At 34.6% G+C, this 27,765-nt stretch overlaps 1 protein-coding gene across 5 annotated transcripts in view; it reads right to left on the bottom strand.

The window, feature by feature from the left end:
• The window catches only part of SPOCK3 (sparc/osteonectin, cwcv and kazal-like domains proteoglycan (testican) 3), a 229,700-nt gene that overhangs the window by 72,846 nt on the left and 129,089 nt on the right, over nt 1-27,765 (bottom strand). For 4 of the 5 annotated variants that reach the window (XM_009330713.1, XM_009330714.1, XM_009330712.1 and 1 more), the window contains one exon: nt 10,124-10,250. The exons of the other annotated variant lie outside the window; for it this stretch is intronic. In XM_009330713.1, coding sequence (XP_009328988.1) covers nt 10,124-10,250 — 127 coding nt within the window. The remainder of the gene's footprint in view (nt 1-10,123; nt 10,251-27,765) is intronic. 5 annotated transcript variants of the gene reach the window in all.

Raw genomic sequence — 27,765 nt, 5'->3', positions numbered from 1 at the left:
CTTTTTCGGACACCCTAGAAAACATATTAAGTCACAGAAACATGCAGAAAGATGACTACTGGGATTATTTAAATTAGGCACCAACCTGTCCTTACTTTAACACTTAGAGGCTTTTAGAGACACATGCTGCTTAGGAGCTTCTGAAAATGCTTCTAAGGACCTATCTGCTTTTTAGATCAGCCATCTGAATTTTTAGGCACCTACTCAGTTTGGTAAATATATACCTCACCATCTTATTCCATACATTTTGCGAACAGGTAAACTAATATTTTATACCATCAAATGAGAACGTAAAGCATAATTAATGCTAAATGACAAAACCCTATGATATCCCTACTTGAAACATACTATTTCCAGTAAATTAAAAAGTAATAATAATAATGCTTCTAGTCATTTTTTTGTGTAAAATAATGTAATAAATTACCTCATATCCAAATTAATATTTCAATATTCCTTGAAGACAATAAATTCTGTAAAAAACAAGATATTTCAAATATAAAAAAAATATAAAAATAATATTTAGAGAGTGTTTTAAAAAAAACTTATTAACAAAAGGGGTAAAAATATATAACCATATTACTCCTACGTATATTATTCCTTCTGATCTTGTCTTATTCCAAAATCATAAACACTGATGCAATTTGAAAATACACTAACAGCTCAATGTAAGCATGCTTAATATAAATTATTTCTCTTTCTGACATATACAGGCCTATACTTAAGTCTATACATTCTGGCTCTTATTCAGAGCTCTCGCCCATATAGTCCAAATTTCAGCACTTCATCAGGCTCCTTGTTTCGAACTTCTTCATAATTTTTAGCAGATCCAAGCTACAGATGCACAGAATGTCACTCAACGCTGTACGTACGTGAGATCCTTGGTGTACCTCATTGCTGGCATTCCAAGTTCCCACTTCAAATTTGAAAATCAATATTCAAAGAAAAATTGAAAATGTGAGCAAAAACATTCAATTCTCCTAAACCATCATCTTAAAAACAGCTGACTATTTTGGTTCAAAATCAGCCAAGAAAGTTCTTCACTGATTTTCAGCAGACATGCAAATTTCTGAGTAATGGCAATGGTAAAATAAAAGTAATGGCAACGTTATAAAGCCTTATAAGAAGACACAAATGGCTTGTAAAAGCATGGAATATTTTGTTAAAAGAATCTGCTTATTGCTTATTAACATGCATTATCACTGTATTTTTAATGTGATGCAGTTTCCTAAACCATGCTGGCTGATTGCATTACTAATTAAACAAGTTCAATTTATCTAATTATATCTAAGTTGAAATATTTATAAAGTTATATGTGAGCTAAAATAGCATCTAAAGGGCGTGCTCATTAGTCTTCAATTACAGGAAAAATAATGAAAGTAATAAAAGTAATGTGCATGGACCTAGCTAGTCCATGTTGGGTTATTCCGTCCAAGTTTCTAAGACATTTAAACTGTATGTCAACTGGGGGGGGGGGGGGGGGGAAAGAGAAAAAAAAAACGAAATTCTTTAGTTACTTACATTTAGGTGAAACCTTCATCAGTGCATTACAGAATCACCCTTTGGATCAGAAGTTAGACACACCTAGGCACTCTCAGTTTTCTTACCATCACATTGCCTCTACAGCTCTCTACTCTGCTTTTTCGCCCACCTAAAAATGTATGCTAAAATTCATTTGAACTCAAAGTACTAGATTTTATTTATTAAACAGTCCAAAACAGAAGGCTACATGTGCTGCCACTGAAGGAAATATTTATGAAATTCCATGTTCATAATGGTTTTCATCCTGTCAGGGAAGAAACATGCTGTTGGGCAAGTGGGAGTTAATATTCCAAAGCACGGCTGTTTTTCCCTAGATTACATGTATCTCTTCTTGAACTTAAAGAGATATATCTTGCGTAGAGACACACAGAACTGTGCCTAAATCTTTCTACTTTTTGCTGTTAGTACTTAATTTCTAAAATATACGAAAGATTTCCCTGTTCTGTGTCAAACACATATGGATTAAAATCAGGAAAACAAAAAGCCAAGTCTTCATATGTCATGTTCTGAATGAAGAGCTAAACTTCTGTTATGGTGTCTGATGTTACTACTTGAAACTTCACAGTATTTCAGTTTCTTGCTATGTCTAAGTGCAACCTACATGAACAGTGTGTAAGAATATTTTTTTTTTTAAGCTAAACACTTTGTTCTGTTTGATTACTAAATTTAATTGCAAGTTCTAAAAAATTTTTATTTTAATAATTCCTTTTTCCTAGTAATTTTTACTTCATTTGCAGCTCTGTAGCTTTTCAAATGCTTACTGTTCTGATAATTGCTAAAGAAAACCAAAATGGCTAAATAATGTTAAGTACATCTTCTTTTGTGTCTGCTACATCTATGTTGTTCCAAAACCCTTCTTAAAGGGGAAAGTAGAATTAATTTTTAAGAAAATTAATGATTCAGAAAAAGAGAAAGAAATTAGAGCCAATATACATTTATTATAACTCTCCATAACACATGGTACATGGAACAGGCTGTTGTAAACCAACAAAATGATCCATGGGTCCACTGCTACTTGATAAGCATATAATTAAATTCCACTATGACAAAGAGGAGACAAGGAGACACATTCAAGGAAAAAAAACCAAAACAACCAAGGTCCCATGGTTCAGTGCACTGGGAAGTGATATCTGGTTTAAATACACATGTAAAAATGAATGGTACATCGGAATTAAGAGAAAATAGCAGAGAAAAAAAAAGGTAGATACCAGGCATTTAAGTTAGATTTCTGGCCTTTTTAGGGTTGGATGTATGGCTGTCAGAGACACAAGCAAAGAAATGCACCACTAAACTTCTTCCTTGCTAGTAAGTGTTTACATGCGTTTTCCATACCATCTCCTATACTGGCACACTCTTTGCAGTCTTCTTTCAGAGAATTATTACTGTAATATTTAAATGTTTTCACTGGGCCAAGACCTGAGCCAGTTTTCTTGTTTGCTGTTTGCCACTTCCAATCTCATCTTCTTTAATCCCATTCTTATCATAGTTTGTCTGCTACTAACTCTCAAAATTTGTTCCATAGGCTGACATCATCTTGTTTCATGCCCAGTGTCTTTAACCACTCTCTCTCTTCCTTTATAAAAAGGTTCTTTTCAATTTCTTTCAAGAAAAATGCCCAAACAAAAGCCTCCCAAGATCATAAAAATCCTCTTATCCCACCCTAACTACCTCTCCAATTACTACGCTCTTTATCCTCCACTCCACTGAAACCATGCTCACTAATGAGCTTCTGTTTGGTAAATCTGAGATGATCTTCTCTTTTTATCCCCTTCTTGCAACCGACACAGCTCATGACTATCTCTTTTCCACTGTTTTCTCAGGTGCCTTAATGTTTCAAACAGCTACGCAAACTTAAGAACATTATTTATTGTCTCTTAATGCTCCAGACCCATCTTTCTATTGGTTTCTTTTCAGAACTGTTTTCTGCTCCCCACCATCACTCCCCAAGCATAACTATGCCAGTGGCAGCTCCTGTGTTCAGCCCCTACGCATTTCTGCCTGCATACAGTGTTGATACATTCTCCTGGAAAAGAATTCTTGTGCCAAAATGATTCTGATTATTTTAGCTGTAATTCTAGTTACAACATTTTGAATACTATATTCAAAAGATTAACTTCTGCTGGTTAAAGCTACCATTCAGAGTAAGACTGTTCTTTAATCCCCAGATAAGTGTGGATGCCTCTAATGCAACCTAACAGTTTAAGAAATCTGAATCTTTAACTGTCTTCTCAACTTCACTTGAAGTGATTTGATTTTTTCTTATTTTACTGGCTGTCCTGTTTGACAGTTAACATACAAATTTAGATTTTCATGAATAGGTTCTGAATCTGAGTTCTTTCTACATTCATTATTTTGTATCAGTATACTGCTGCTGTGATATGAGAGACATTAAATAAACACTTACACTTGTTTCACTTTCCCCTATTTGTCCTATTGTTTTATTGGTTTGTCCTTCCAGCCTAGATTGTTTCTAATCTAGAGAAAACTTAATACTATTTTAAAAAACAATGTAAAGGCATTACATAGATGAAGGCTTAAGAAAATGTTTTCCAGTCCATAAAGTACCATTTTTTCATTTTTATTGAAGTAATGAGTTTATGCAAATTTTAATGTAAATCCAATATATAATTTTATATTAAACAAACACAGTATTCTGGAAATGAAAAAACGGAACCAAATTCAATTCTTGTTAGTATAAATATGTCACCCTAGTCTAAGAAATACTGAGCTGCTCAGAATTTCAAAATATTGAAGGGTCTATGAAGTCATCTAAGCTACCATCTCCATTCTCTACAGCTTTAGCAACTATTTATTTTGAATGCAGTTGATAAAAAGAGATCAGTTATATATAATTTGGAATTATTAGTACATCAGCCTATTTGGAAAACTGGATTAAGTGAAGTGAGTCATCCTTCTGATGTTGCTCTGTCTTTTTTTGAATACCACATCCTATCAATTTAAAGGTTCCAGATAAAATTTCAGGCTTTACTGGCAAAACCCATTGATGGTGGAAGCTGGAAAAGCAGACAATCTAATTTCCTCATTTTTTATTATTAGCCTTTTTTAAGCATTTAAACAATAAACAAGGAGTTTCCAGTATTTCTGTAAAGATCAGTTTATCCTGATAAAGTATACTCCATGGATCGATCAATCAAGACACATTTTATCTCACTGACTACTGGTCAGTCTCATTAAAGAAAGGTTTGGGGGTTTTTGTCTGGGTTTTTTTTTGGCAGGGGGAGAGGGTGGGACGGGAGCAGGGCTGGTCGTTGTTTTTTTTGGTTTTTTTTTTTTCATTTGCCAACAACTTTGTTGTATTTGCCAATGTACCTCAGCCACAAGTCCTTCACTGTAACAGTCCAACGTAGGTTTGGTCTGTAGAAGGCTTTAAAGTTACCCACTTGAACAGGGTGATTTTGGCTGGGTCTTGCTTGGGAACTAGATAGAGACACGAATCTTAATTTTGAGAGGACCCTTTTGACAAAACCTACTTTTATTAGAAAAACAAATTGAAAGTATCCTACTTTCTGGTGCTGGCAGAGCACCTGGAAGAAGCTACTTCTTCCAGCTGCGAGAATATGGACCAGCATGCTGTCAAATATTTCAGAGAGATTATATTATTTTATTACTAAGGATGGCAGGCAATGATTTCACCTTTTTTTTTTTGGCTACATTTCAACTGACAGTTAAGTCTACAGCAGATTGCTTAATAACAATGCAGATAAAAAACAAAAGGCATAGTGGATTAGCCCAATTTAAAAAGTAAGACTGACATACAGTGAATCAGGTTTGTGAAAATTACCTTCATTTACTATTACAAAATAGATAGATCAAATATGTCAACATTCTGACCTCTCATGATCTCTCACAAGAAAACAATCTGGAGTAATTTGAATAAAATAATCCTAGACATTATGGAAACTGAATACTTATGGTTTTAGCGCAATCTTTTCTGAAGTAGAAAGGAACTGTCAACAGCTCAGGCATGTGTCCTGAAAACTCACAATAAGCTAATAAATAAATTTAAATCCATTTAACTTTTATAATAGGACAATGTTTAAAATAACATCAAAGATTAAAAATGTTGATACTTATTTTTTATGCTTCCTCCAAACAAGCCATCTTATACCAAACACACTGCTAAGGGATACAGATTATTAAGTAAAAGTCTTAGAAAACACCTGAAATGAATAAAAGCAGCAACAATTTTAAAAAGAAAAATGTTAAATATGGGATGCCCTGAGAATAAAAATCTAGGAATTTAGGTTAATGTAAAATTATAAACAAAATTTGGATAGAGTAAGCAACGAGTACCAAACTCTCCCCTCCACACACAGTGTGATTTTATCCACTGGATCTCTTTCACCCTTCTAATGAGAAAGGAATCATAATTTGGGAGACTGAAGAAAGTATTTTAATATTAAAAAAATCTAAATCCACATACCTATCTATCTGTAAAGTATATCAAGAATTCATATCCTTTTTTCTAACTGTTTGCTTTTCTATACCTTTTCCATCTTAGTCCGAGAAGCTAGTTTAGACCCATTATTTTTGTAAAACATGATTTTTATTGCTATTTATGCCCAGAGGGATGTCATCAATCACATCAAGTTTTCATAGGTAGGAGAAAAAATATTTCATAAAAAATTCACTGTCAATATGAAACCAGCTTAAGCAAATTGTTGCTAACAATAAAACTGATCTAAGACTTACTGCCAAGATGATACTGGAATAAAATTATGGAGCAATGGGTATATTCTAAGGATTAATTTATTTCTGTGGTGTTTTTCTTTCAAAATACTCAAAATATTGCTCATTGATCTTATTTAAGGTTAGATTTTGTTAGTAGCGGGTCTACTTGTTGACCATGTTCAACCTAAGAGAGGAATCTTCAGCCTATTATACCAGAGCTGCAATTAAAATATGCAAAAACCACTCAAAATACAATTCATCTGATGTGTGACCATATTTTTTTTCCTAGTAGCCACTTTTCAGAAGGCCCAGTTATAATACAGTATAATATGGGAGAATTGTTCCAACAGAAGCATTCAAACCCGAGCATCATCATCTCATCCAGTTACACCGGCTTTACTGTATGCATGCTGGAGAGCAGTGAGTTGCATCCCTGGGTAAAATAATGGCAGGAGGTCGGTTGCTGCCACAAAACACCCCATTGGAGCTGCACTCCATGTCCTTTTATTTCCCTATTAATCCCAGAAAAGATGAAGCTAGAAAGCAGGCTGCAAAAGCTGTCCTGGCAGCAGTGACTGCATTTTCCCTGGAGAATAAATGGGGTGCCAAATACATAGGGGTACCAAAGCCCTATGCTACAGCACTGCTTGAGAATTCCTAGAGTTAAAATCAATAATGCACTTTCAAGTGCCAAAGTTTAGAGAAATGCAGAAGGTAAAACTACACTAATGAAGTGTAAAACACATGCAGTATTATTTAAAGACTATTAACTAAAAATTGTTTCTAACACTACCTGGTAAGGAAACGGCAGGATGTCTTTATACTGAATTTCTTCTCACATAATAATTAATGTTCACTTTGATTACTCAACATTTTAGCACATAATATTTTTATTTCAACATTCTTGTAATGCTAATAATGATTATCTTACACCTGCTACTTTTCCTTTACACTGACTGCATGTGACTAATTGTGGGCTGAGAACACAGTAAAACTAACCTGGCCTGCTAAAACGAATGGGAAACAAAACATCCTTACCTGACTCTGGATGAGCTCAGTTTAGAAATTAACCTTTCTTTCTGCATTGTCTACCCACCATATAATCTTTTCCTTTTTTTCCTCAAAGCAAAAAACATGTATGAAATATCTATAGTTACATAATTTAACACAAACATTTGCACGGGCTTGGCCTGAAAAGGGAGGGCATACTCCCAAAGTAGTGTCCATCCAGTAACTGCCAGCTGCCTGGCTGTGTTCTACAACACTATTACTATTTACTGACTTGTTTTCAGAAAATGTATAATACAATTTGCCACAGTCATTGACAAATGCATTCTAAATACAAGAAAATTGCTATATAAACTCCTACTGGACCTTGATGACACAATGAAACTAAACTTTGCCTGGAGTAAAGGAACATAAATATTCGTCTTTATGTCAATTTTTAAAATGACTGCTCCTGAAATAACCTTGCAAGGACCTCTATTTTGATGCAACTGAACCATGGAATATGAAACCGTAACATTATCGAAAAGTAATACAAATAAATATTTATAGACTAATACAGATCTTCTGTGGTCATTAACTTTTTTTTAGCATTTTGCTGCCATAAACTTAGACTTGAAATCTACCATTACGAGGTAGTGGAAGACAAAAGGAAAACCCTGCAAAAGCTCTCTAATGCTACATTACTTCTGCATTATATGTACGTAAGGGACATAGAGGTTGGATAGTACGTACTATTGCACTGACTGCAGCTCTGATATTGCACTGGAATGGATACAAAGTGTATCTATTTAATCCACTCATTTCTCATCATTCTGTCTGAGAAGCACACCCTCACCTTTAACATATGAACTGATGTAAAAATACCTGCATCTTATCATTATTTATAGACTTCTGTACATCTACTTCAGACTAAACCATGAGAGGCCATAAGGGTCACTTCCGCCTATAGGACTATTCAGGATGCAGCATTCCTGTATGATAATATAGGAAATAAGTAATGAGGTTAAAACTGGCTGTGATGTTTATATTACATTAGGAAGAATTTAGGGAGAGACTGTAATGGATAAAATATACAGTATTTAAAAAAAATAAAATTGCTCATTCAGTATTACCTGCATCAAATCATCTACCTTGTCTACTTAAATTGCAGAATCGTAGACACTACTGTCTGTTTTATATCTACGTGCAGGCTAGGCTTGGGGCTTAAAGACTGACTGAACTTCACATGGCACAGCAAAAGCCATGCTAAATGACAGTGTCATCTAACGTCTAGTAAGATGCAAGCACATTTCAAGCTCTTGATAAATCATAGACAGGAGATTACTGTGAATGAAAATAAGAGTATTTTCAAATACCTAAATTAAAACTTTAAGTCATATCGTCACTGGAAAGGAATTATTTTTCTGCTAAGCCAGAGTCCAAAATTCCTGTGTAGGGCCTCAGATATCCCAGTGTAAAGAGTTAGAATTTTTTTTTTTTTTAAAAGGAAAATCAAGATTCTTGACCAGTTCCCTATAACTAAATAATCAGTTTGCAAGAAAAACATTTTCTAATGTAAGATGTAGGATTGTGTAAAATAGTCAAGGTTGAGGAAGCAGTAGTGATACTCTGATGCTTTTGTTTTATGAAGAAGACAATATCCTTGGAGAGGATACTTAGCGTCCAATCCAATAGCCAGTCACTCCTGGAAACTCTAATCCTTTTTTGTAAAATTCAGACGTAGTTTGTGATTGCAGTAGAAAAACAAAAGAAAACTCATTACAGCAAATACTAACTCTGGAATCATTAAATACTAGGAAATATCCTAAAACTATTTTGCTTAAAATGCTATATGGAATTTTTTTCTCTCTAAGTAATGAACACAGGGCTTCTGCATCTCCGTCAATTTAATCTAGAACAATCAGCATTATTTTTATTACTATATTATTTTTGAAGCACTGGATATTACCTACTACTAGAAACATTTTGTTAGTGGAAGGACATGGTGTCAGAATGACAGAACACAGTAGCTCCTCTTGTACTACTGAATTGCATGCCATTTGTGGCAAAAATGGGTTCATCAAGAGCACACGTTTGTTTCTCCTAGAGAGGACTCAGTTGTTAATATCGGCCAAACATTCTTCTACCGAAAGTTTTAAGAGAGTATGCTAAACAAATTGATTTGTTTTCAGCATTACGAAGTCCCTCCACCTCCCAAGTTTCACCTGAGCACTGTACTAATTGCAGTCCCATGGTTCCTGGACTTCAGCGTGACCAGCACAAAATCTTTTCTCCAAAAAAGACTGGTTAAACTGACAGTAACATTTTTTAATTACTATTGCATCTCCAAATAAGTATGACAGAAAAGACAGGAGGGTTCAGGAACACAGAAGGAAGATTTGCTTATGGTCTTAAAATACAAAAAATTCTGTTGCAAAGAAAGATATGCAACAATTATTTACTTTATTACACTTTTTATCTGGGTATGTTACATCTATGCCTAGGTGCTTGCAATGTGAAGCATCCCCTCAATGGTCACCTGGAAAATCTGACTTAACATGTTTATCCTACCCTACACTGGGGACACACAACACTTCTTTCCTTATTCAAAACCCTGCCTTGCTGTCTGTTGCAGGTAGACTTAACCTGGAGCTCCGTTATATTGTGGAGCACTCTTACACTGTGCTTCTTTGGGTACTACTGTTTCATGCTGCTTAGGATTTGCTACCATTTTGCTTTTTTGTCTTACGATATACTAGAATTGCTGTAGGCTGCAGTCTGCAATATATATTTTAGTCAAAACAAATAAATGCTGATTTGTGTTACAATACAGTACTTTATTTTCCAAGAGCTGGAATTGATGGGAACAATGAAAGAAAAATTTAGTTCTTTATTTAATTCTTACCTGAGAAGAATATGTGTGACCATCTGATCCACAAACAGGATTGGTATAAACTACTGGACACTGCTTGCAGTTTGATGAAATGGGACCACCCCTCCACTGTTTATGGCCTAAACCAGCCTCTTTCATACTGTAAGTAAACAAAAAGTATGTAATTCTGATAAGCAGTAGTAAAAATAGAACATATTCAGGGTATTTTAATGAGCCTTTACAAATAGTAAGCCATACATAATTTCAGCCATAAAGTTTTCTTCTAAGTAAAGAGCTGCCACAGTCTTTGGTATACACTCGCTCACCTTCATACATCACTCACTGTAGTGATACTTGATACCTGTGTATTATTTCACTTTCTAAGACGTCTTAGTAGAAAAAGATGATTAAGATGATGCTTTGGTGACTGTTACACTTATTGATCAGTGAAAGATGTCCGACTTGCATGGTATTTACTTTTTTTGTTGTTATTAAATAGTATGGATGGAGCTGTTGTATTAATACTGGTGTTTAAGGAGGTAACATTTAAGTATTACAAAATGATACCATAAATACTTCTATAGAAACAGGTAGGTGGTCCTTCAGAGTACTGTTTGCCCCACTTTGACCACTGCCTTTCACAGCTTACATTTTGTAAAATTCAGATTCTAGCACCCAATGTAAAGTTCAAAGGAAAAAAAAGGTAATCCGCTGGAGCACAGAATTGATCAGCATAAGTGTATCTGTGTATGCTTATACAAACAGGTAGATATAGCTAGATGGATCATTTTAACACAGAAAAAAGCTACGCTGGGTCAGACTAGAAGTCTAGCATAAGTTACTGATGTTTCCTTAGAATATTCTCCTAACCTTCAGTAATTCGTGGCATATGGCCATCCTCAGACAAACATGTTTTCGCTTTGTAGCTTTGAATTAATTTTTATTTCATTAATTTTTCCAATTGCTTTTTGCAACTATGAAAGCATTTAGCAGTCATTGTATCTTGAAACAGCTGTTTTATGACAGTTGTCTGATTCACAGACTGACCTACAATATGCTTTATCTATTAATGACTCCAGATAAATAAGAAAATAGAACAATAACACATGATTTTTATATTGTGTTTTCTGCTTGGAATCTTAATGAGGAATCTAAAAATGATTAAGTTTAGAATACAACAATGACTTATCAGGACACACTCAAGTAGTAAATGTTCAAACTTATAAAAAACTCAAATCAAATCTTTAATGGAGCAGAACTTTTTCAGCTTGGTTCACCTGCAGATAATCAAGAATTATTTTGCTAATTAGTCATGAATCACTGTTCGAGAAGAACTTGTCTGGTGTAATAAAAAGAAATGGAATTAGAGAAAATAAACTCCTCATCCTCTGGTTTTGTGATGTGCAGAGTAAAAGGCTAAAAGCGCACACCTAACAGTAAACTGGTGATGATCAAAACCAATACGCCGTTTCTCAGCTATGCTAATGTTTTTATGCTATTCATAATTTTGGCTGTAAATGTGGTCTTTAAGAAGAAAAGAAAAATCATGTAAGTTATAAGAAGTTCACATTCAGATTATGTTTTCTGGCTAAATGTTGAACTGCATAGATTTTTTATAGTCTAAGCAGGGACCTGAAATGTACACAGAAATTATCAGTTACTGCTGAAAAAGCCAGTAATAGCTTAAATTACATGTAGCATAATGAGTGGTAAAATATCCGTACAGGAAGTTTTTAATGTCCATCAGGAAGCATAAAAAAAAGGAAACGATTCAAACATACCACCCTAATTAATAATAAATAACAATCTTTTCTGCTGAGTTGCATCATTTGAAGACTAAGTACAAACCATTTCATTTCTATTATAGTAAAGAAAAGCAAAGTTGAACTGTATCTTTGCTTATGTATAATATATAGAAATAATCTGAGTATTGCTGCTCCTCTCACTCAACTGAAGAGTTTCCCAATCATCCACACGAGCTCCAGCTTAATTAGATTATTTAGACGGCTGCATCTTTCTCTTACTTCTTGTTACTTTTATAGCTCACAATTTTCCGGAAGTGGCCCAGTAGCCTGAGGTTACTGACAGGACCAGAGTCCCAACTGTCAACCTGATGCAATTTCTGTTTATCTGAGATACAGTAACTTTAAAACACTGCATAAATCAATTGCAAAAGTGCCAGACATCAACAGGGAGAACCCCATTAATATCAGCAAAAAACAGAAATCGGAAGCAGGATTTGTGAGACACACAGGGGCTGTTGAGTGTAGATGCTTAAAACATTTCAAAGAAAGGACTAGTGGTTACTAAGAGGGGTTTAGCACACCTGCACCCTTCTACATGCCCTCAATGAAGTTAAAAGACAAAAAAAGACAGAGGGAAGGAAAAAAAAAAGAAAAAAGCCCTTTTAGATGCAGGAAAATGGGTAAGTAAAATCACCTAAAGGAAGGAAAATAGAATGATGTGTCTCAGGAAGGACCACAACAGGGGGTGGATGCGAGAACAAGCTCAGGACATGAAAATTGCAGGTCTGTGACAACCAGTGGAGAGCTATGAAGAAAATGGAAAATATTTTATATTTTATAATACAAAAAATATTTTAATATAAAACATTTCAAATTTTATATTAATATTTTTATGTATTAAAAGTATATTAATAATTATATTAATTTTATAAAATATAAAATATTATTTAATGTAAAATATAATATAAAATATATTTTATTATATATAAACATATAACCTCTGCTTTGTTAGACTTTTAAATGCAGGCTGTCCCAGGGTACCCAATTTAGGGTGAAGAGAGTCAAGATCACACCCCTCCTATGAAGAAAGGCTGAGAGAGTTAGGGTTGTTCAGCCTGGAGAAGAGAAGGCTTCAGGGAGACCTTACTGCAGCCTATCAGTACTTAAAGGGGGCTTATAAAAAAGATGGCGACAAACTTTTTAGCAGGGCCTGTTGCAACAGGACAAGAGGAAATGGCTTTAAACTAAAGGGGGGTAGATTTAGACCAGATATAAGGAAGCAATTTTTTACGCTGAGGGTGGTGAAACACTGGCACAGGTTGTCCAGAGAGGTGGTGGATGCCCCATCCCTGGAAACATTCCAGGTCAGGTTGGACGGGGCTCTGAGCAACCTGATCTAGTTGAAGATGTCCCTGCCCACAGCAGGGGGGTTGGACTAGATGACCTTTAAAGGTCCCTTCCAACCCAAACTGTTCTATGATTCTATGATTCCTGTTATACACAGAACTCACCTGAGACCTTCAGCAAATCATTCTTTTCAGACTCTTGGTTTCTATAGAACTAATAACAGAACAGAAATATCTGTATTTTCCAAACTTGGAATGGAAGGTATAATGATAGACAAATAATAAATAATGATACTTTGAAGGTATCAATCCAGAGATACCTGGTCATGGAAATGCTTTGGATAGACATCTGTTCAGAAGCTTTAGTACAATGATGCAGAAACTAGATTCTGTATTATCATAGCTGCCAAACAGCTATTTTTTGATTGTCAGTCACCAAGATGACAGGAAAATATGAAAAGTGAATTAAAAATATTTTTAATACTAGTTATGGTACATACATGCATTTCATAAAATATATTAATAACGCCTTTTACTTATGTACTCAAACATTTCCTTTCACCATTATTTCATTGCATTAGATTTGTTCCTGTTGACTATTTCCTTGTTACCAGGTGTTGTGCTTATTTTTTTTACAGCTAGGCAATGAGCATACATACAAACTACTGACATGGAAATAACTGAGAAACTACCGTGATGATATACATCATCTTGAATTAAGATCATTGGTGTATGTCCACAATGTCATGAAATAAGATACAGAAAGACTGCTTAACTACAATATAAATAATTTGTTACCATTTACTTGAGACATGCAGATAAAGCAATGTAATGTTACGTTTTAAAATGTTAAGAGGAAAAGAAATAGTAAACAAAGAAATCAGTTACTTTGCTGTAAGAAATCACTCTTTTTCACTTTTGTATTTATTATTTTTCGATTCAACACGCAAGAAGAAAACCCAGATCACTGCAACTTGCAGTTACTAAAATTCTGCCATTTAATTTTGTGATTCTACTGCAGTCACTATAAATGTTCTTGCGTTTGTCAGTATTTTGCCACAATGAATGTATGACGCCACATAAAAGTCAACCTCTTCCACTGACAATTTTTATACTTCTAAATTTCCTGAAAAGGGCTTTGGGATCCATCTAGTAATAAAATAACTATTACTGAATACACAAGCTCCACCTTATCTGACACTGTTGACACCTGAAGGGTAAAATTAAATATATGGGTTTAATTTACCAGCAACACTTGTGATTGCATTAATTTGCATACACCAAATTGTGCATATGCTTTTAGACTGCGTATGCAACTGCATGCCTAGAAACATAATTAGCCAATCTGCCCAATTACTCTAGCCTATGTACCTGTTTGCATACATAAACTTACCTTCCTGTATACACAGTGATCGTGCCTGCAAATACTTTGAGAATGCTTAATATAACGCACTGGAAATTTAGCTGCAAGCAACTCTTCGGCAATGTGACTTATTTAATGATATCTATAAAACACGAGTGCCCAATTCACTTGAAAAGAAACAATTATTTTATAGGTAGATTTGAGAATCTTCAAATACAGGTCTTCAAATACGGACTGACAGAAACAAATCTGAGTTACTAAAAATATAATCTTTCAAAGAACTCCTGTAACTCTTCTCTGATAACTACTGTTACACTTTGTAGAGGTTTTAGAATTATTTCGATTTAGAAACTGTCTGATTATGTTTTGCCATGGCCTTTGGGGGACACAATCAGGCTGTGTCAGATTAACATAATCAGAAGAAACACTTGTATTGCAAAATCTAATTTGCTTTCATTAGAGTTGACTGGATTTCCTTCAAAGTTCCCTTTTCATGTGGAAGCATCCTAGAAGAAAACTATAGCTGTCAATATATTGTTGAGATGTTTCTTTCAAATGTCAAAAGAAACCAAGACATTATTGCCAGTCTCTGTGTGCGTATGTCTGTATTATTTTGACTTGTTTCATTATTTTGCACTATTCCTAACAAATACAGGAAAAATCTGTCTTAAGAAACTAACAATAGTTGAACAAATCTGAGACAAATGAAGTGCAAGGGTTAATAAAGTTAATATGGGAATCAAAATACAATACATTTTAGCAACTTTAAATTAACAGGGTTGGCAAGATGTTTGTATTTATTGATGGACTGTCATAATGCTTAGCAGGTGCATGTGAGATTATATAAATTCAGCTATTGTTTTTCCCCAGCATCTGCACCCAAGACATTAGATTAGAAAATTATGTATGATTTATCATTTTTGTCAGGATCACTAAGCATACACACTCAATATTATTTCAGAATTTAGAAGAATATTTCTTTCTGTGCATTTAAAAAGAAAATGCTATTTACTCATTTGCACCAGAGAAGGAAAACAAGTAGATATGTTAAAGATACAAATTCTTACTACATCCTTCCACCTACATTTGTTATTAAAAAGATAAGTTTACACTTTAAGGTAGTTTCTTGCCCTGTTGTCATACAGCTCCATTATTTTCAGTACCATTCTGCCTACTTTTGCCAAGCAAAGAAACCAGTATTTTATTCTAAATGTCTATATAATAAACTAAAATCTAAACAAAACAGCCTTATGTATTTTAAAAAAACAGTTTTAGGTAATGCTGTTGAAATTTCTTGGAACAGTATTTGCTTCATTTTGATTGAGTGAAGTTAGCTAGTATAGCATTTTAATGAGACAGAAAAGCAAAGAATGCACAGCAACATAGAAATTAGTCTTCTCATTATTTAACTTATCTGGAGTTGCTTGAGAGGTGAAAGGGAGCCTAACACACAAACAGTTGAATGCAGTGCTCACACCAACCTTCTCTTCCATTAGGTTGGCAAATGATACCAGCATTTCAAGGAGTAATTTGTTAGAAATTACTATGTAAATCACCAGGGGAGGGGGGTGGTGAAGATTCAAGGTGTTAAAATATAGAAAGTGCCTATTAGAGATATCCGTACTGTATGATTTTTTTTTTTTAAAAAAGGTTATCAGCACAAAGTAGACTGAAGGTTTTTCTTAGGACCTCTCAAATTGCTGCACTTGTAATTTACTTAGTTAAGCATTGATTAGCACATATTTTTCTAACACACTTAAAATATAACTTACAAAGAAGGAACAACATTAAAAAAAGCTTGAGTCAAAATCATTACATGTTCTCACAGTTTTCTGATCAGAACTGCTATATGGTCGGTCACATCTTTGGGAGACATACAGCTACAAAAAAATTATAAAGAAAATCCAAATTACCTAAATGAAAAGGAAAAAAAAAGAGACTTAGGGTAGGTAATTGGCAGATAATGGGCAAAAAAGGGAAAAGAAACCTGGCTTAGAGTCTTAGACTTAAAAAAAAAAAGTTTTCAGAGATGGTTTTACCAAGGCCCCCAACTTCCAGATGGTAGTCAGTTATGTATACGTGGTGTTAAAAAAGCTAGTCCATGGTAAGAGAACTGTATTGAAATCTGAAGGAAAAGTTGACCTCTGTAGAAAAGGTTCCAAATATTCTTTCCAAATCGTAACAGCCAGTAGCTCTTCTGAGCTCAACATCTTGGGAGTCCCCCCTCCCAGGTGTAGCTATTCCTTAAAAAGTTCTGATTAAAAACTTTTGTTTTAGTTAAAGATCAAAGACAGAAAAAGGATGTTCAAATATTGTCTAGAGACAATGACAGAATATGGACCTGTTAAAGGATTAAGAAGATGGTTGTACTAGAAGAGATAGCAAGTAACTGCATCAAAATCCTTTTCTCTCACCTCTATAAATATAAATTCTCTTCCTTCCCAGCTGACACTATTCCCAAACACCCTAGGAAAATTAGTAAAATCTAGATGGCAAAAATGAGCGCATTCTTTGCACTCCTCCTGTCTTTCACTTCTTCCAGCATAGACCCCAGATTAGAGATAGCACTCTCTGGCGTCACAGTTCTAGAGACCATGATTTGTCCATTATTATCTACACGTTATCTAAAACACGCATTTATATATATTGTAAAGTCAGAAATATAATAAATTTCCACTAAAGTTCAGCACTATTTATGGATATGCCTACTGCGTTCCTATGAAATGATCTGACATAGTTCCATGCATTCCCTATATATTTAACTAGAAATGGACACATACAGATACCTGAAGCGGATTTTGCTTGGCAAATACTGGAGATGTGGAAAGCATTCATGCATATCACAGACTATTTTCTGTCACAGAAAATTATGTCACTGCACTCAAGCCTTTGTAAAGATAGAGACGTAAGTTGACCCTTAATATCTGTAATAACTCTTATATTCTCTGTTTAAACTAGTGGATACATAACGTTACATCAATAAAAACAAGTGAGGTACATGAGCACAAACAGTATCTAAATTATGAGACTATTAAACAAATGAGTATTTACCATTTTGAACACTCCACGCTTTGAACACAACAAACAGATATTTTTGTTTGTTTGTATGAACTGTTATAAAGTATTGTTGAAGATAAGGAACAAGACTGCATCTTCCCATAGAATATCAGTATTACAGATGATGTATTTCAACACCAGAAATGTTGAATTCCTTGAAATCTGCATAAGATCAAAACCATATTCTCACCTAGTGATACTAGAGACATCCTTCATCCTTATTTTTATTGCTTCAGAATCCATACTGAACTACTTAGTGGATAATCAGGTCAGGAGACAGCAGAGTCCAAGGGGTTTTGTTTGTTTTAATAAGAAAGCCACAGATATAAGTAATTTCCTGAGCCACAGAAGCTGTCAAAACTTTAGATTCACCCACTAAGGGTGAGAGTTGAGCATAAACCATCTTCTCATTGTCTCTAAGAAGGAAATCTGGACACGCAGGTCAATGGAGCACCAAAGTACACTCCATCACTCCATCAGTATCTGCAGTTCAGACCATCAGAAAGGAAGAATGGCACATATTTCACGGAGTTAACTCACAGCTAACTGCCTAGCTTTCCTCCTAAGGACTGAGGTTTTGATATGGCATGGCTGAATAATTTTGGCTCAAACTTCTGAGTAGACTACTAAATTGTGAGAAAGAGCGATGAGAAATTATGTAGAGTGGAACCATGCAATATAAGAAAGGTAAAACTGCAGACAGAACTAAGATTGTTGAGACAAGGTCAGTCGGGGTGGGGGGAAAACAAGGCACAAGTATTAAAAGTTATAAAATCATAAAAGGAAAAAACAGAGTCAGAAGTTTAAACTGATCCTCAGTTTAAACAATGCTGAGGATCAGCCCATTTCAAGGAGCAACGGAAGTCAACACTTGTTATACATGATTGAACTGTCTGGCTAGCAAGGACTCATTGGGTATCTTGCAAGAGGCGGAGAGCATCTTCGTATTTAGTCTGACAGCAAATTAGTCCTAGCTATATATTGTGTCTATTTGACAAGAAATAGTTTTGTACTTTTAGGTGGCGTGTATCCTACTTACAGAGCCTTTGTGCACTGTAAAAACTGATTGATCGAAGCAGTCCAGAGAGGGAAGATTACAACTACAGGTTCAAAAGTAAAGAACACAGTGGAAGAAAAACTTGGACAAAGCAGGCATTTGCACATGGCAGAGCGATTCACCTATCACAGGAATTCTGATTTGGCTCTTCAGCATAGTTATTTCAGCCTCCAACATGAGATATGATGAATTCTTCTATATTGTATAAAAAAATCCCACTACCTCTAGAAGACAGTTAAACTCTGTATTGGTTGATCTCTAGTATATTCATGTATTTTTCAGTTCCTTAAACGTTGGCAGTTTTGTTACATCTGTAATTTCTTTCAACACAACAAGAGGAAACACCAGATTTTTTTTTTTTTTTTTTTTTTTTTTTACAGTAAAGGATCTCATTTCTCTAGAGGCTGTTTTCTATGCAGGCATCCATTTGACATCATATGAATGTACAGGATGTCCAAATGGCTGTGCCATCTAGAGGCCACACTGAGAAATCCTCTTATCACTGATCATTACTTAGCAACAATCATTACTTAACAGATACATGCAATATAAGGAGGTAAAAAAATGATATATGCTGGGAGACAAGCTAATTCCCTACATCCTTCAAAGCTGACATCATCAAATACAAACCTCATGTTTTATAACTTCTACAGTACAATGGTCAGTGAATTCTCATCGAGCAAAGTTAAGATGCAACATTTTTCATTTACATCCGTTCTGTGTCGATTAGGTTTTAAAGACTGTAGATAAAATCCTGCTCCTGTTGAATTCAATAAGAAAACTCCTATTGACTTCCAGTGGGCGACAGTTTTAGTTTGTTGCATTAGGCTTCACGTATCACAACTACAGTTCAGGATGCTATGTTTCTATAGCAACAAGAGAAAGATTCCTAAAGATTATAAAGGCCTTTGGGACTAATTCAGCAGTATTAGAGATAGACCTTGGATCACCGAATAACACAGAACTCTTCCAATGAACACAACTGATTTATCTGCATTAGCAAACAACTACTATCGGATTACACGTACAGACTCAAACACCTGGTGCTTAGAACCTAATGTCCATGCTTTTGGGGGAGAGGGGAGCGATGGGTTGATTCTCTGTTTAGTTTTTTAACTTTGCACTTGCTCTAGTGTGGCACACTGCACACATTAGGTATGATCCTGGAGCACACCTCTCGGTCTTTTTCATTGGAAATGAATCCAGTGCATATACCCTGAGAGCCACACCACTATTAAAACCAAAGCAAGGTAAGTCTGAGATGATCAGATTTTCACACAGTAGAATTGAACCAAGACACTGCTGTAGACACAGGGGGGGATTTTGCTGCTTTGGTTTTAAGCTTCAGTTTTTCCTCCTTTTTTTTTAAGCAAGTTTTTTGAGGAACAAAAAAAAATTCTTTCCAAAAGAACATTACTCTTCTTATTAGCTTCATGGCACCCCAAATCAACCAGTCCATAATATCAGTAAAAGAAAGAAGAGCTCACTGAAATACAGAAGACTAGTAAAATTACTCCTATTCTTTCAACATTTTTTGTTGTCAATGAGTACAACAATTTATCAAGTTTGTGTCTCTGTAAATTACAGCTTCACTGTCAGAACTCTGTATCTTCTAAGGACCAAATTGCCCTCCCCACAACACATAAAATGCCACCAGCTAATTTGTGCCAGCATGTCCTACACTCTCCTTGTCCCCCACTTTTTCCCCATGCTCCACGGAGACTGAGGAAAGGTTCATGAACCTATAAAGGAAGAAAAAGTTGGCAGACACACAGAAACCTGCTAAGACCCAATGCCCACATCCCTCCATACGCAGCAATGATTCCTATAGATTACATACACAAACAGGGGCCTTCACTTTTGTTTCCTCCCTTTTCATCATGAAAGTTATTTCTTCAGCAGGTTCCTAGCAGCAGATGCAGCCAAAAGGGCTACAGCAATATAATTCAAAAAAAACCCCATGGCACTGACAAGTAAAATCAAACTGCGGGAATACGAACTGCTAAAGAATCATAGGCTTTGCATTCAGACTCTGCAATATCCACACAGTTTGAGGCAAATTCTTTTTCTCTTTCAGATATCTTACACAACAATGCAGAAGGCAATCTCTCTAACAGTTACTTGCTTATCCTAAATTGTTAGTTCTGTGCAAAACTAAAACCATTACAATGATCTGGGTTGACACCTACTTTAGCAATCATGATAAAAACCTGCTGGGTTTAATAGAGATAAATTACTACAGCAAATAATGATTCCTGCCAAAATACATCATAAAATGATACAGCAAAGCTGAGGCCAAAAGAAAGAGTTAATAATGATTCATATGATAGTAGGAACAAATATCAGAAGTTTTCAAGGATTACTGTTTTCAGAAACTGTACAAAACATAAAAAGACCCTTGTACATGAAAGAAGTTTACTATAATCAAAGCCCTGTGTATATTCAATATGCAAAGCATAATGTCACTCAAGGGCTGATTTTTTTTTTCCCTCTCTAATGCAACATTTTGAAGGGAAGTGTAGGGATATAAAGGTAAAAAAATAAAATCAGGTGGGGAAAGAACAGTGAAGTTACAGAAAAAGGTATTTCAATTATTTTCCAATTATATGAAAATGTATTCTCATTTAAATGATAAAGATGCTTCCTTTGCTAGATATTATTTTCACATATTGTAGATGGCGTAAAATTACCTTGGCAAGATTGACTTCATAATTTTTAAGCTTATCAACTCACCTACTATCTTTCCTAATTCATGTTGTCTAGAAGACTTCTTCCACTTCTTAAAAATACTGACCTATACACAACTTCTTTCCTTTCTGTGAATATATGCATTCTTACTCACCCAAACAGACAGCGAGAAAGTATTTTAAAAAAATGGCTTTCTTATTCTTTTAATCTGTAAAATCTTAAAAATTCCATGATGTTTCTCACTAATAATCAATGGTTAAATCTTTCACAAGCACAGGAGAAACTGACAGTAATAAAGTTGAGCAGGTTTGAATAGCTCCAGTGACTACATGGGATGCTCACAATTTTAACTGATTCCAGAATTGAAGCCTAAAATAATTTTATACATTTTTAGTTGATATAATATATAGGTAATATTAACAAATAAAATTGAGATTCATACACACACGCATCCCACTTTGGTAAAGCAATAATGTATTATTTTAGAAAGATTTTTAATTGTGTATGTTAACTTCTGAACTTATATTTCACCTTTTGATCACTTGCCAAGATATACAAATGTCTTTCATAAGTGCTTTCTATACTAATCTAAACAGTTGACCATTGCCATAATGCAATTTTTTAATCATTTCTCTTAGAGTTATCACCTTTTCTCAAAACTTTTCTAATTTTATAAAGCTGAAAGAATTATTAAACAGCTCTCAAATCCATCACTTTCTATTTTGCAAAGACAGAACATCACATAATTTTGTGCCAGCCTTGCCGAGTTTACCTCTTTGGATATAAATATATTCACTATCTATTAGCGTATTGGAAAAAACTTAACAAAGACATGAATTTGTGTTCCAAAACAAAGCACAGAAATTCTTCAACTTGTTTTCTGATACAGGTAACACAGAAGTGAAAATACTTTTCTTTTACACATTATTTAATAAAGCAGAATATTTTTTTTAAAGACAGAAACCAGTTCTCTTCAGCCAATGAAAATAATTTTAAGAACTAGATATAATAACCAGAAGATTGTGTCAAGTCTTACAGTCTTACAGTTTATTGAACAGGAATCTAAAAGGTCCCTAATAATAAGCGAAGTGCAATGATCAGATTTGGTTGGTGTCATTTAAATGTGGGTTCTATGTATTAGCATGTTTCATATTTGCAAAACTGCACGGTTGGGTATTGGTTTAATTTTTTAATAATTATTGAGAGTCAAAGTTATTAATTCAGAACCTGCTTTGCATAATATGATGCTTTTTGATACCTGCATTTTATAGTCCAATAACAGATATAGTTCCCATCAGAAAGCATCTTAAAGCCTATGATTCATAAAAAAATAACTCAGTGAAGAAAAATAAATGAAACAATCAAATAACTAATCATCACTTCTACAGCCCAAAGAAGACAAACAGTGACAATATTTTGATTAATATTACCATTAGAATGGCCACTCCTACAAGATTTACTATTTTATGTTGAGTATAATTATAGAATGGTTTTCACTAGAAAATAGCTAATTTTCCTATTGGCTCAAAACACTGGCTGCCACAAAAATGTTCTTTTGCCATTATAGAAGTAGATTGATATTCCACTCATTACGTTCAGAACCCTACAGACAAAGTGATTCGCACGCAATCTATCTTTTTCATTGCCTTGTAAGTGCAAGTTTCACTCTTGCTGCCCATGTTCCCAGCTCTTTCTTCCCTCACATGGGAACAGTCACAGTGTCTGCTTGAAAATGAAGACAGAAAAGAAGGAAGAGAAGACCATTTATAAGCATCACAGTAATCAATGTCTGAAAGATGGATTTCCATTTTCTCCCTTTAATATTATCATCATACATGTCTGCTGTGTCGATCACTTGAATTCGAGAGCCAGCAGGGAGCCTAAAACTTTTATTTCTTTGAGCACTTAAAAAGTTTATTTGTATTCTTCAAAACTTTATGTTCAAATTTTTAAGTAGGCTTATAGGTAGAAAATACCAGTTAATGATCAATTTCACAAGAACATGCCTTTTTTCCTCCTGAACAGTAAGTATAGAAGTTAGCTAAAGAAACGTTATTTCTGCAAAGTGACTGATATAGTGTAGGAGTTAAAATAATGTACAGCTTGACCATTTAAACTTTTCATTTTTTCTGTACTTGCTCATTTTTTTCCCCAAAACTCATCTGTTCATTTACTTTTTTAAAAAGATCCATTTCATGTAGTAAACTAATCTCTTATCAACTGGAAGACATACTCGTATTCCTATACCAGTGCTAAAATTACTTTAAGTGGATGGTACATTCTCATGAACAGCATTTGTAATGTTCTGGAAAACGTATCACTCTTCCAGCAATGACATGACATAAATGGTGACGTGATGCAACTCCCTTCAGGAGAAAAAAACAGAACAAAACAAAACCCAAAACACAACAACAACAAAAAACCCACCAACCAAAAAAACCTTTTCACACTTTCTTATATATTCATATAATGTACCTGATCAAATCTTCTTACTCTCTAAAAATCCAGCAGTAGCCTCTATTCCTCTTCCTCCAAAGACTTCAGCACTGCTTGGCAGCTCTAATACCTTCTTGTTTTTTCTTATGGGTCAAATAAAGGTATTTATTTTTTTTTCTCTCCTAGAAAGGTTACTTTTTTCTTTCCCAAGAAAATTTCTTTGGATTGTGTTCACTTACATTGTTATCCTAAGGCATATATTTCAGAATCTGTTTCCTCTGTTCTACGACAACTCAGAATACATAATACAGCTGTAAGATTCAGCTTTATATTTAAATAAATAGTGACAAATAGTGATAAAGTTTGTGCAAGTTCTTCTACATGATTGAAGATTCCTTTTTTCAGTGTTTTATGTACACTACATACAAGCTGTGCATTCAAAAAAAGATGTTGTTCTGAGTCTTTTCCTACCAATTTTTATGGAATTGTTATTAACACAAATTATTCTCTCTGCGTTTTTTTTCCCCCCACATACACCAATGACTGAAAAGCTCGCAACTAACTTTAAAGTTGTTATGAATATTGATGTGCTTTTACTATATAATACATTTTAAAAAACTAATCATATCTCTAACTTAAGCTTAAAAATGAGATCGCGTAGTCAGAGCAGGTAATATTTGAGACTGCCTACTGACAGCAGCATGATCTTAGACCTGCTTTATTTTCAGGTCATGGAATAAGGAAGAATCTAAGATCATCTTATTTAAACTGTGGTAAAATTCAGCTTTTTGCAAGAAGAAATGGAATTCTAAGTCTTGAGTGCTATACATTATTCTGACAGAGTAGTCAGTGAGAGATTAAAATGGTAAACACAAAACAGTAGTAAACACCTGAGGAAATAATGTTTTAGCCTTCTCTTAGGATTTCTATTTCACACTTGTTCATTCTCTCAGACAAATATATTTGCCATTCTTGTCTTTATAACGTCAACCCAATCTGTTTAAAAAACTCCAATTTCATTAAATCCAGCTTCACTTGTCAGCACTGGAAGAAGTCAGATGCATTCTGATATGACCCAGGACACTTATCAGTGAAGATATGTAAAGAAGTAAAAGTCTCTACAAAATCAAACTGATGTGTTTCAGCCTGAAGTGGGCTGGGGTAGGGAGAAGAGGAACAAGCAATGACTAATTTTTTTACTTAAAATAAGCAAATATACTTCAGGAATAGTGCCATTACATGTCAGAATGGTTACTTGTACTTTCCTACAATGTTGTGATACCTAGGCAGACAAATGAGACAGCAATGTCATAAACTTTAATAAGATCACCTTTTGTTATTTTGAATAACATTGATAATCTCTGTATCCTCACCGTTCGTCAGGTGAAATGTATGTACTAATATTGTCTCAGTCCTGTGGTGCCTCTTCCCACACAGAAGCACTTCTAAGAATAAGGCTACTGGCAGGGAACATGACCATATATTTTCCATTTACACAGAACTTCTATGAAACTGTCTGCACATCTTATAATTTATATTCAGTAACTAATTTACCACTCATTTCCAAATTACATATTTAAAAATGCCTCTACAGCTTTTGCAAGACCTGACCTACAATAGCTACAAAACAAAGAACACTTTTTCCCACCTTCCTATTCATACAAACATTGGTAAATCCGTTTTTTGCAAACAAGATTTCATAATAAATTCTTATTTTTGAAGTTGGTTATTTCTGGACTTGCTAAAGGAATTGAAACTATTTTCTTGAATTTTTTACCCTTTCTTAAGGAAGACTTAAAACAACAGCAGAGGCCTATGGTCCAGTCAGCATTGCTGCTAAATTCATGTATATGTTATTGAACTTACTTTTACTAGACAACTTTGTTGTGAAAAGAATATCAACAGCACCAAAGATGTAAGAATCACCATCACACTCAAGGGCAAAAGTCTAGCTCTCAAAGAAAAATATTACAGTTAATTACAATTAAATAAATCACAGGAACGTATCATCACAAGGAGCTTGCTGACCACATTCAAGGACTTTGGCTGATGATCCTCCTCTATGGTAGACTTTGCAGTCATGAATTTATTGTAAACTTCAAAGCACACTTGGATAATTCTCAAACATATTTGGTCTTGAGATATCACCATCATCAATGTAAATCGTGTAAACAGCTGAATACAATATAAATAAATCAGCACACCTGGTGATAAAGAATGAGGCCCTTATAAATATTTTTTATGATCTTGACTTCCATTTTACAGGGTTCTTTCCAGAAAAACTTCATTATGGTCACAGACATTAGTTTTTAAGTTTTTTCTATTTGCAAGGCTTTTCAGCAGGGTTTGGGGTCATTTGCAGTTGTGTTCAGTTCTATTAAAAAAAAAAAACAAGCAAAAAACTATGTCTTGCTCAGCGAAACCTACATAAGCAGGTACAATTACATGTTTCTTCTGATTTTGCTGCTATCAAGATGTGCTGTCCATATGATATTTTAACTACATGCCTATACACCTGCCTGAAAGAAAGCTTAAACTGAATATATACAGAATTGCCAGCTGGACAAACAATCATATGGCAATATTTATTTTAGATTTCATGATTAATGTATGCATGTCTCTCATCATGCATAAAAACTTGTTGATAAGTCTGGCAATATGCCCTCTTCAAAGCAAGTACAAGAAAAAAAATGGTATGACACTATTTACAGAAGACTACTTCATGTCTGACTAAATTGATACCATTTCTACTATCATCATTTTGCATAACACATTAGGAAACTTGTATATTACGAAGTTGGAAAAAGGTACGCTTAGACTTTCTAATTTGGATTCCTCTGTGAAATCTTAACACATCTTTGCTACTTTGGAGAGCATGTTAAGAAGTTTCTGTCTCCAAATAAGTATTCAAACAGTAGCTGCACAACCTTCTTCCTCTTTTCCATTGCAAACAAATACATATAATGTTCCTGTTGTCTTTCATGAAAAGGTATGTTTTCTGACCTTCAGCTATTCTTCTGGCTCTTTTCTGAATACTCTCTAACTCTCCATATTGTTCCTGAATTACAGGCATTCAAATGGCACAGTATTATGGGAGCAGTTCCACTAGAACAACCAGAGATTTTACAACTGCTCTATACCTAATTTAAGATTACTTTGGTCGTATCTATGCACATGCTCCACAGAGTTGGCAAAATTGCTCAAAGGACCGTGGGACATTAGGTTCCAAACACCTTCAGGATCCAGCCTACTTCCTGCTCCATACCTTCAACATTACTTCCATGCTGTGTACTGACTGTAAAACATGGAGGAACAGAAAGCACATTTGCATGTGCCTCCTAAACCACACTTTGTCATCCAGGGCTGGAGGCTGACTACTGCATTTCCCCACTATCTAGCAATCTTTAAGGTCATAGCCAACTCAATGCTGTCTGTAGTACTTTAAGCTTTGTTTAGAATATAACAAGGTGGTGATGCCTGTCCATGATTCCTCACATTCTCCACTGGGGCGGAGGAGGGGGGGAATGCACAGCTGCTTTCTCCCGAGTAGGAGCTCCAAAACACCCAGGTACTGCATCACTACAACATAACTACGTTAGTGTAGTAACTCTTAAAATTATTACTACAGATTTTTACTAGTACTCACAAATCCCTAACTCATTCCAATTATGTATTCATTTGACATTATCATTTCAGACCCAAATGTCATACTACAGGTTTATTTAAATAGTTTTTCAACACTTAAATGTGGTGGTCTGTCACTCTGATACAACATGCTTCTTTCTTATCTTCACAATTCGATACATTTATACCTAAATGTGTATTAATATAGAATCATAGAATCATTTAGGTTGGAAAGGACCTTTAAGATCGAATCCAACCATTAACCTAACACTGCCAAGTCCACCACTAAACCATGTTCCTAAGTGCCACACCTACAGGTCTTTTAAATACCTCCAGGGATGGTGACTCAACCACTTCCC

This window comes from Pygoscelis adeliae, unplaced genomic scaffold (genome assembly GCF_000699105.1).
Source record: "Pygoscelis adeliae isolate BGI_AS28 unplaced genomic scaffold, ASM69910v1 Scaffold167, whole genome shotgun sequence".
In the NCBI taxonomy this organism is placed as follows: domain Eukaryota; kingdom Metazoa; phylum Chordata; class Aves; order Sphenisciformes; family Spheniscidae; genus Pygoscelis; species Pygoscelis adeliae.
Note: the sequence above shows the minus strand (reverse complement) of the source record. Positions and strands in the feature narration are given on the sequence as shown.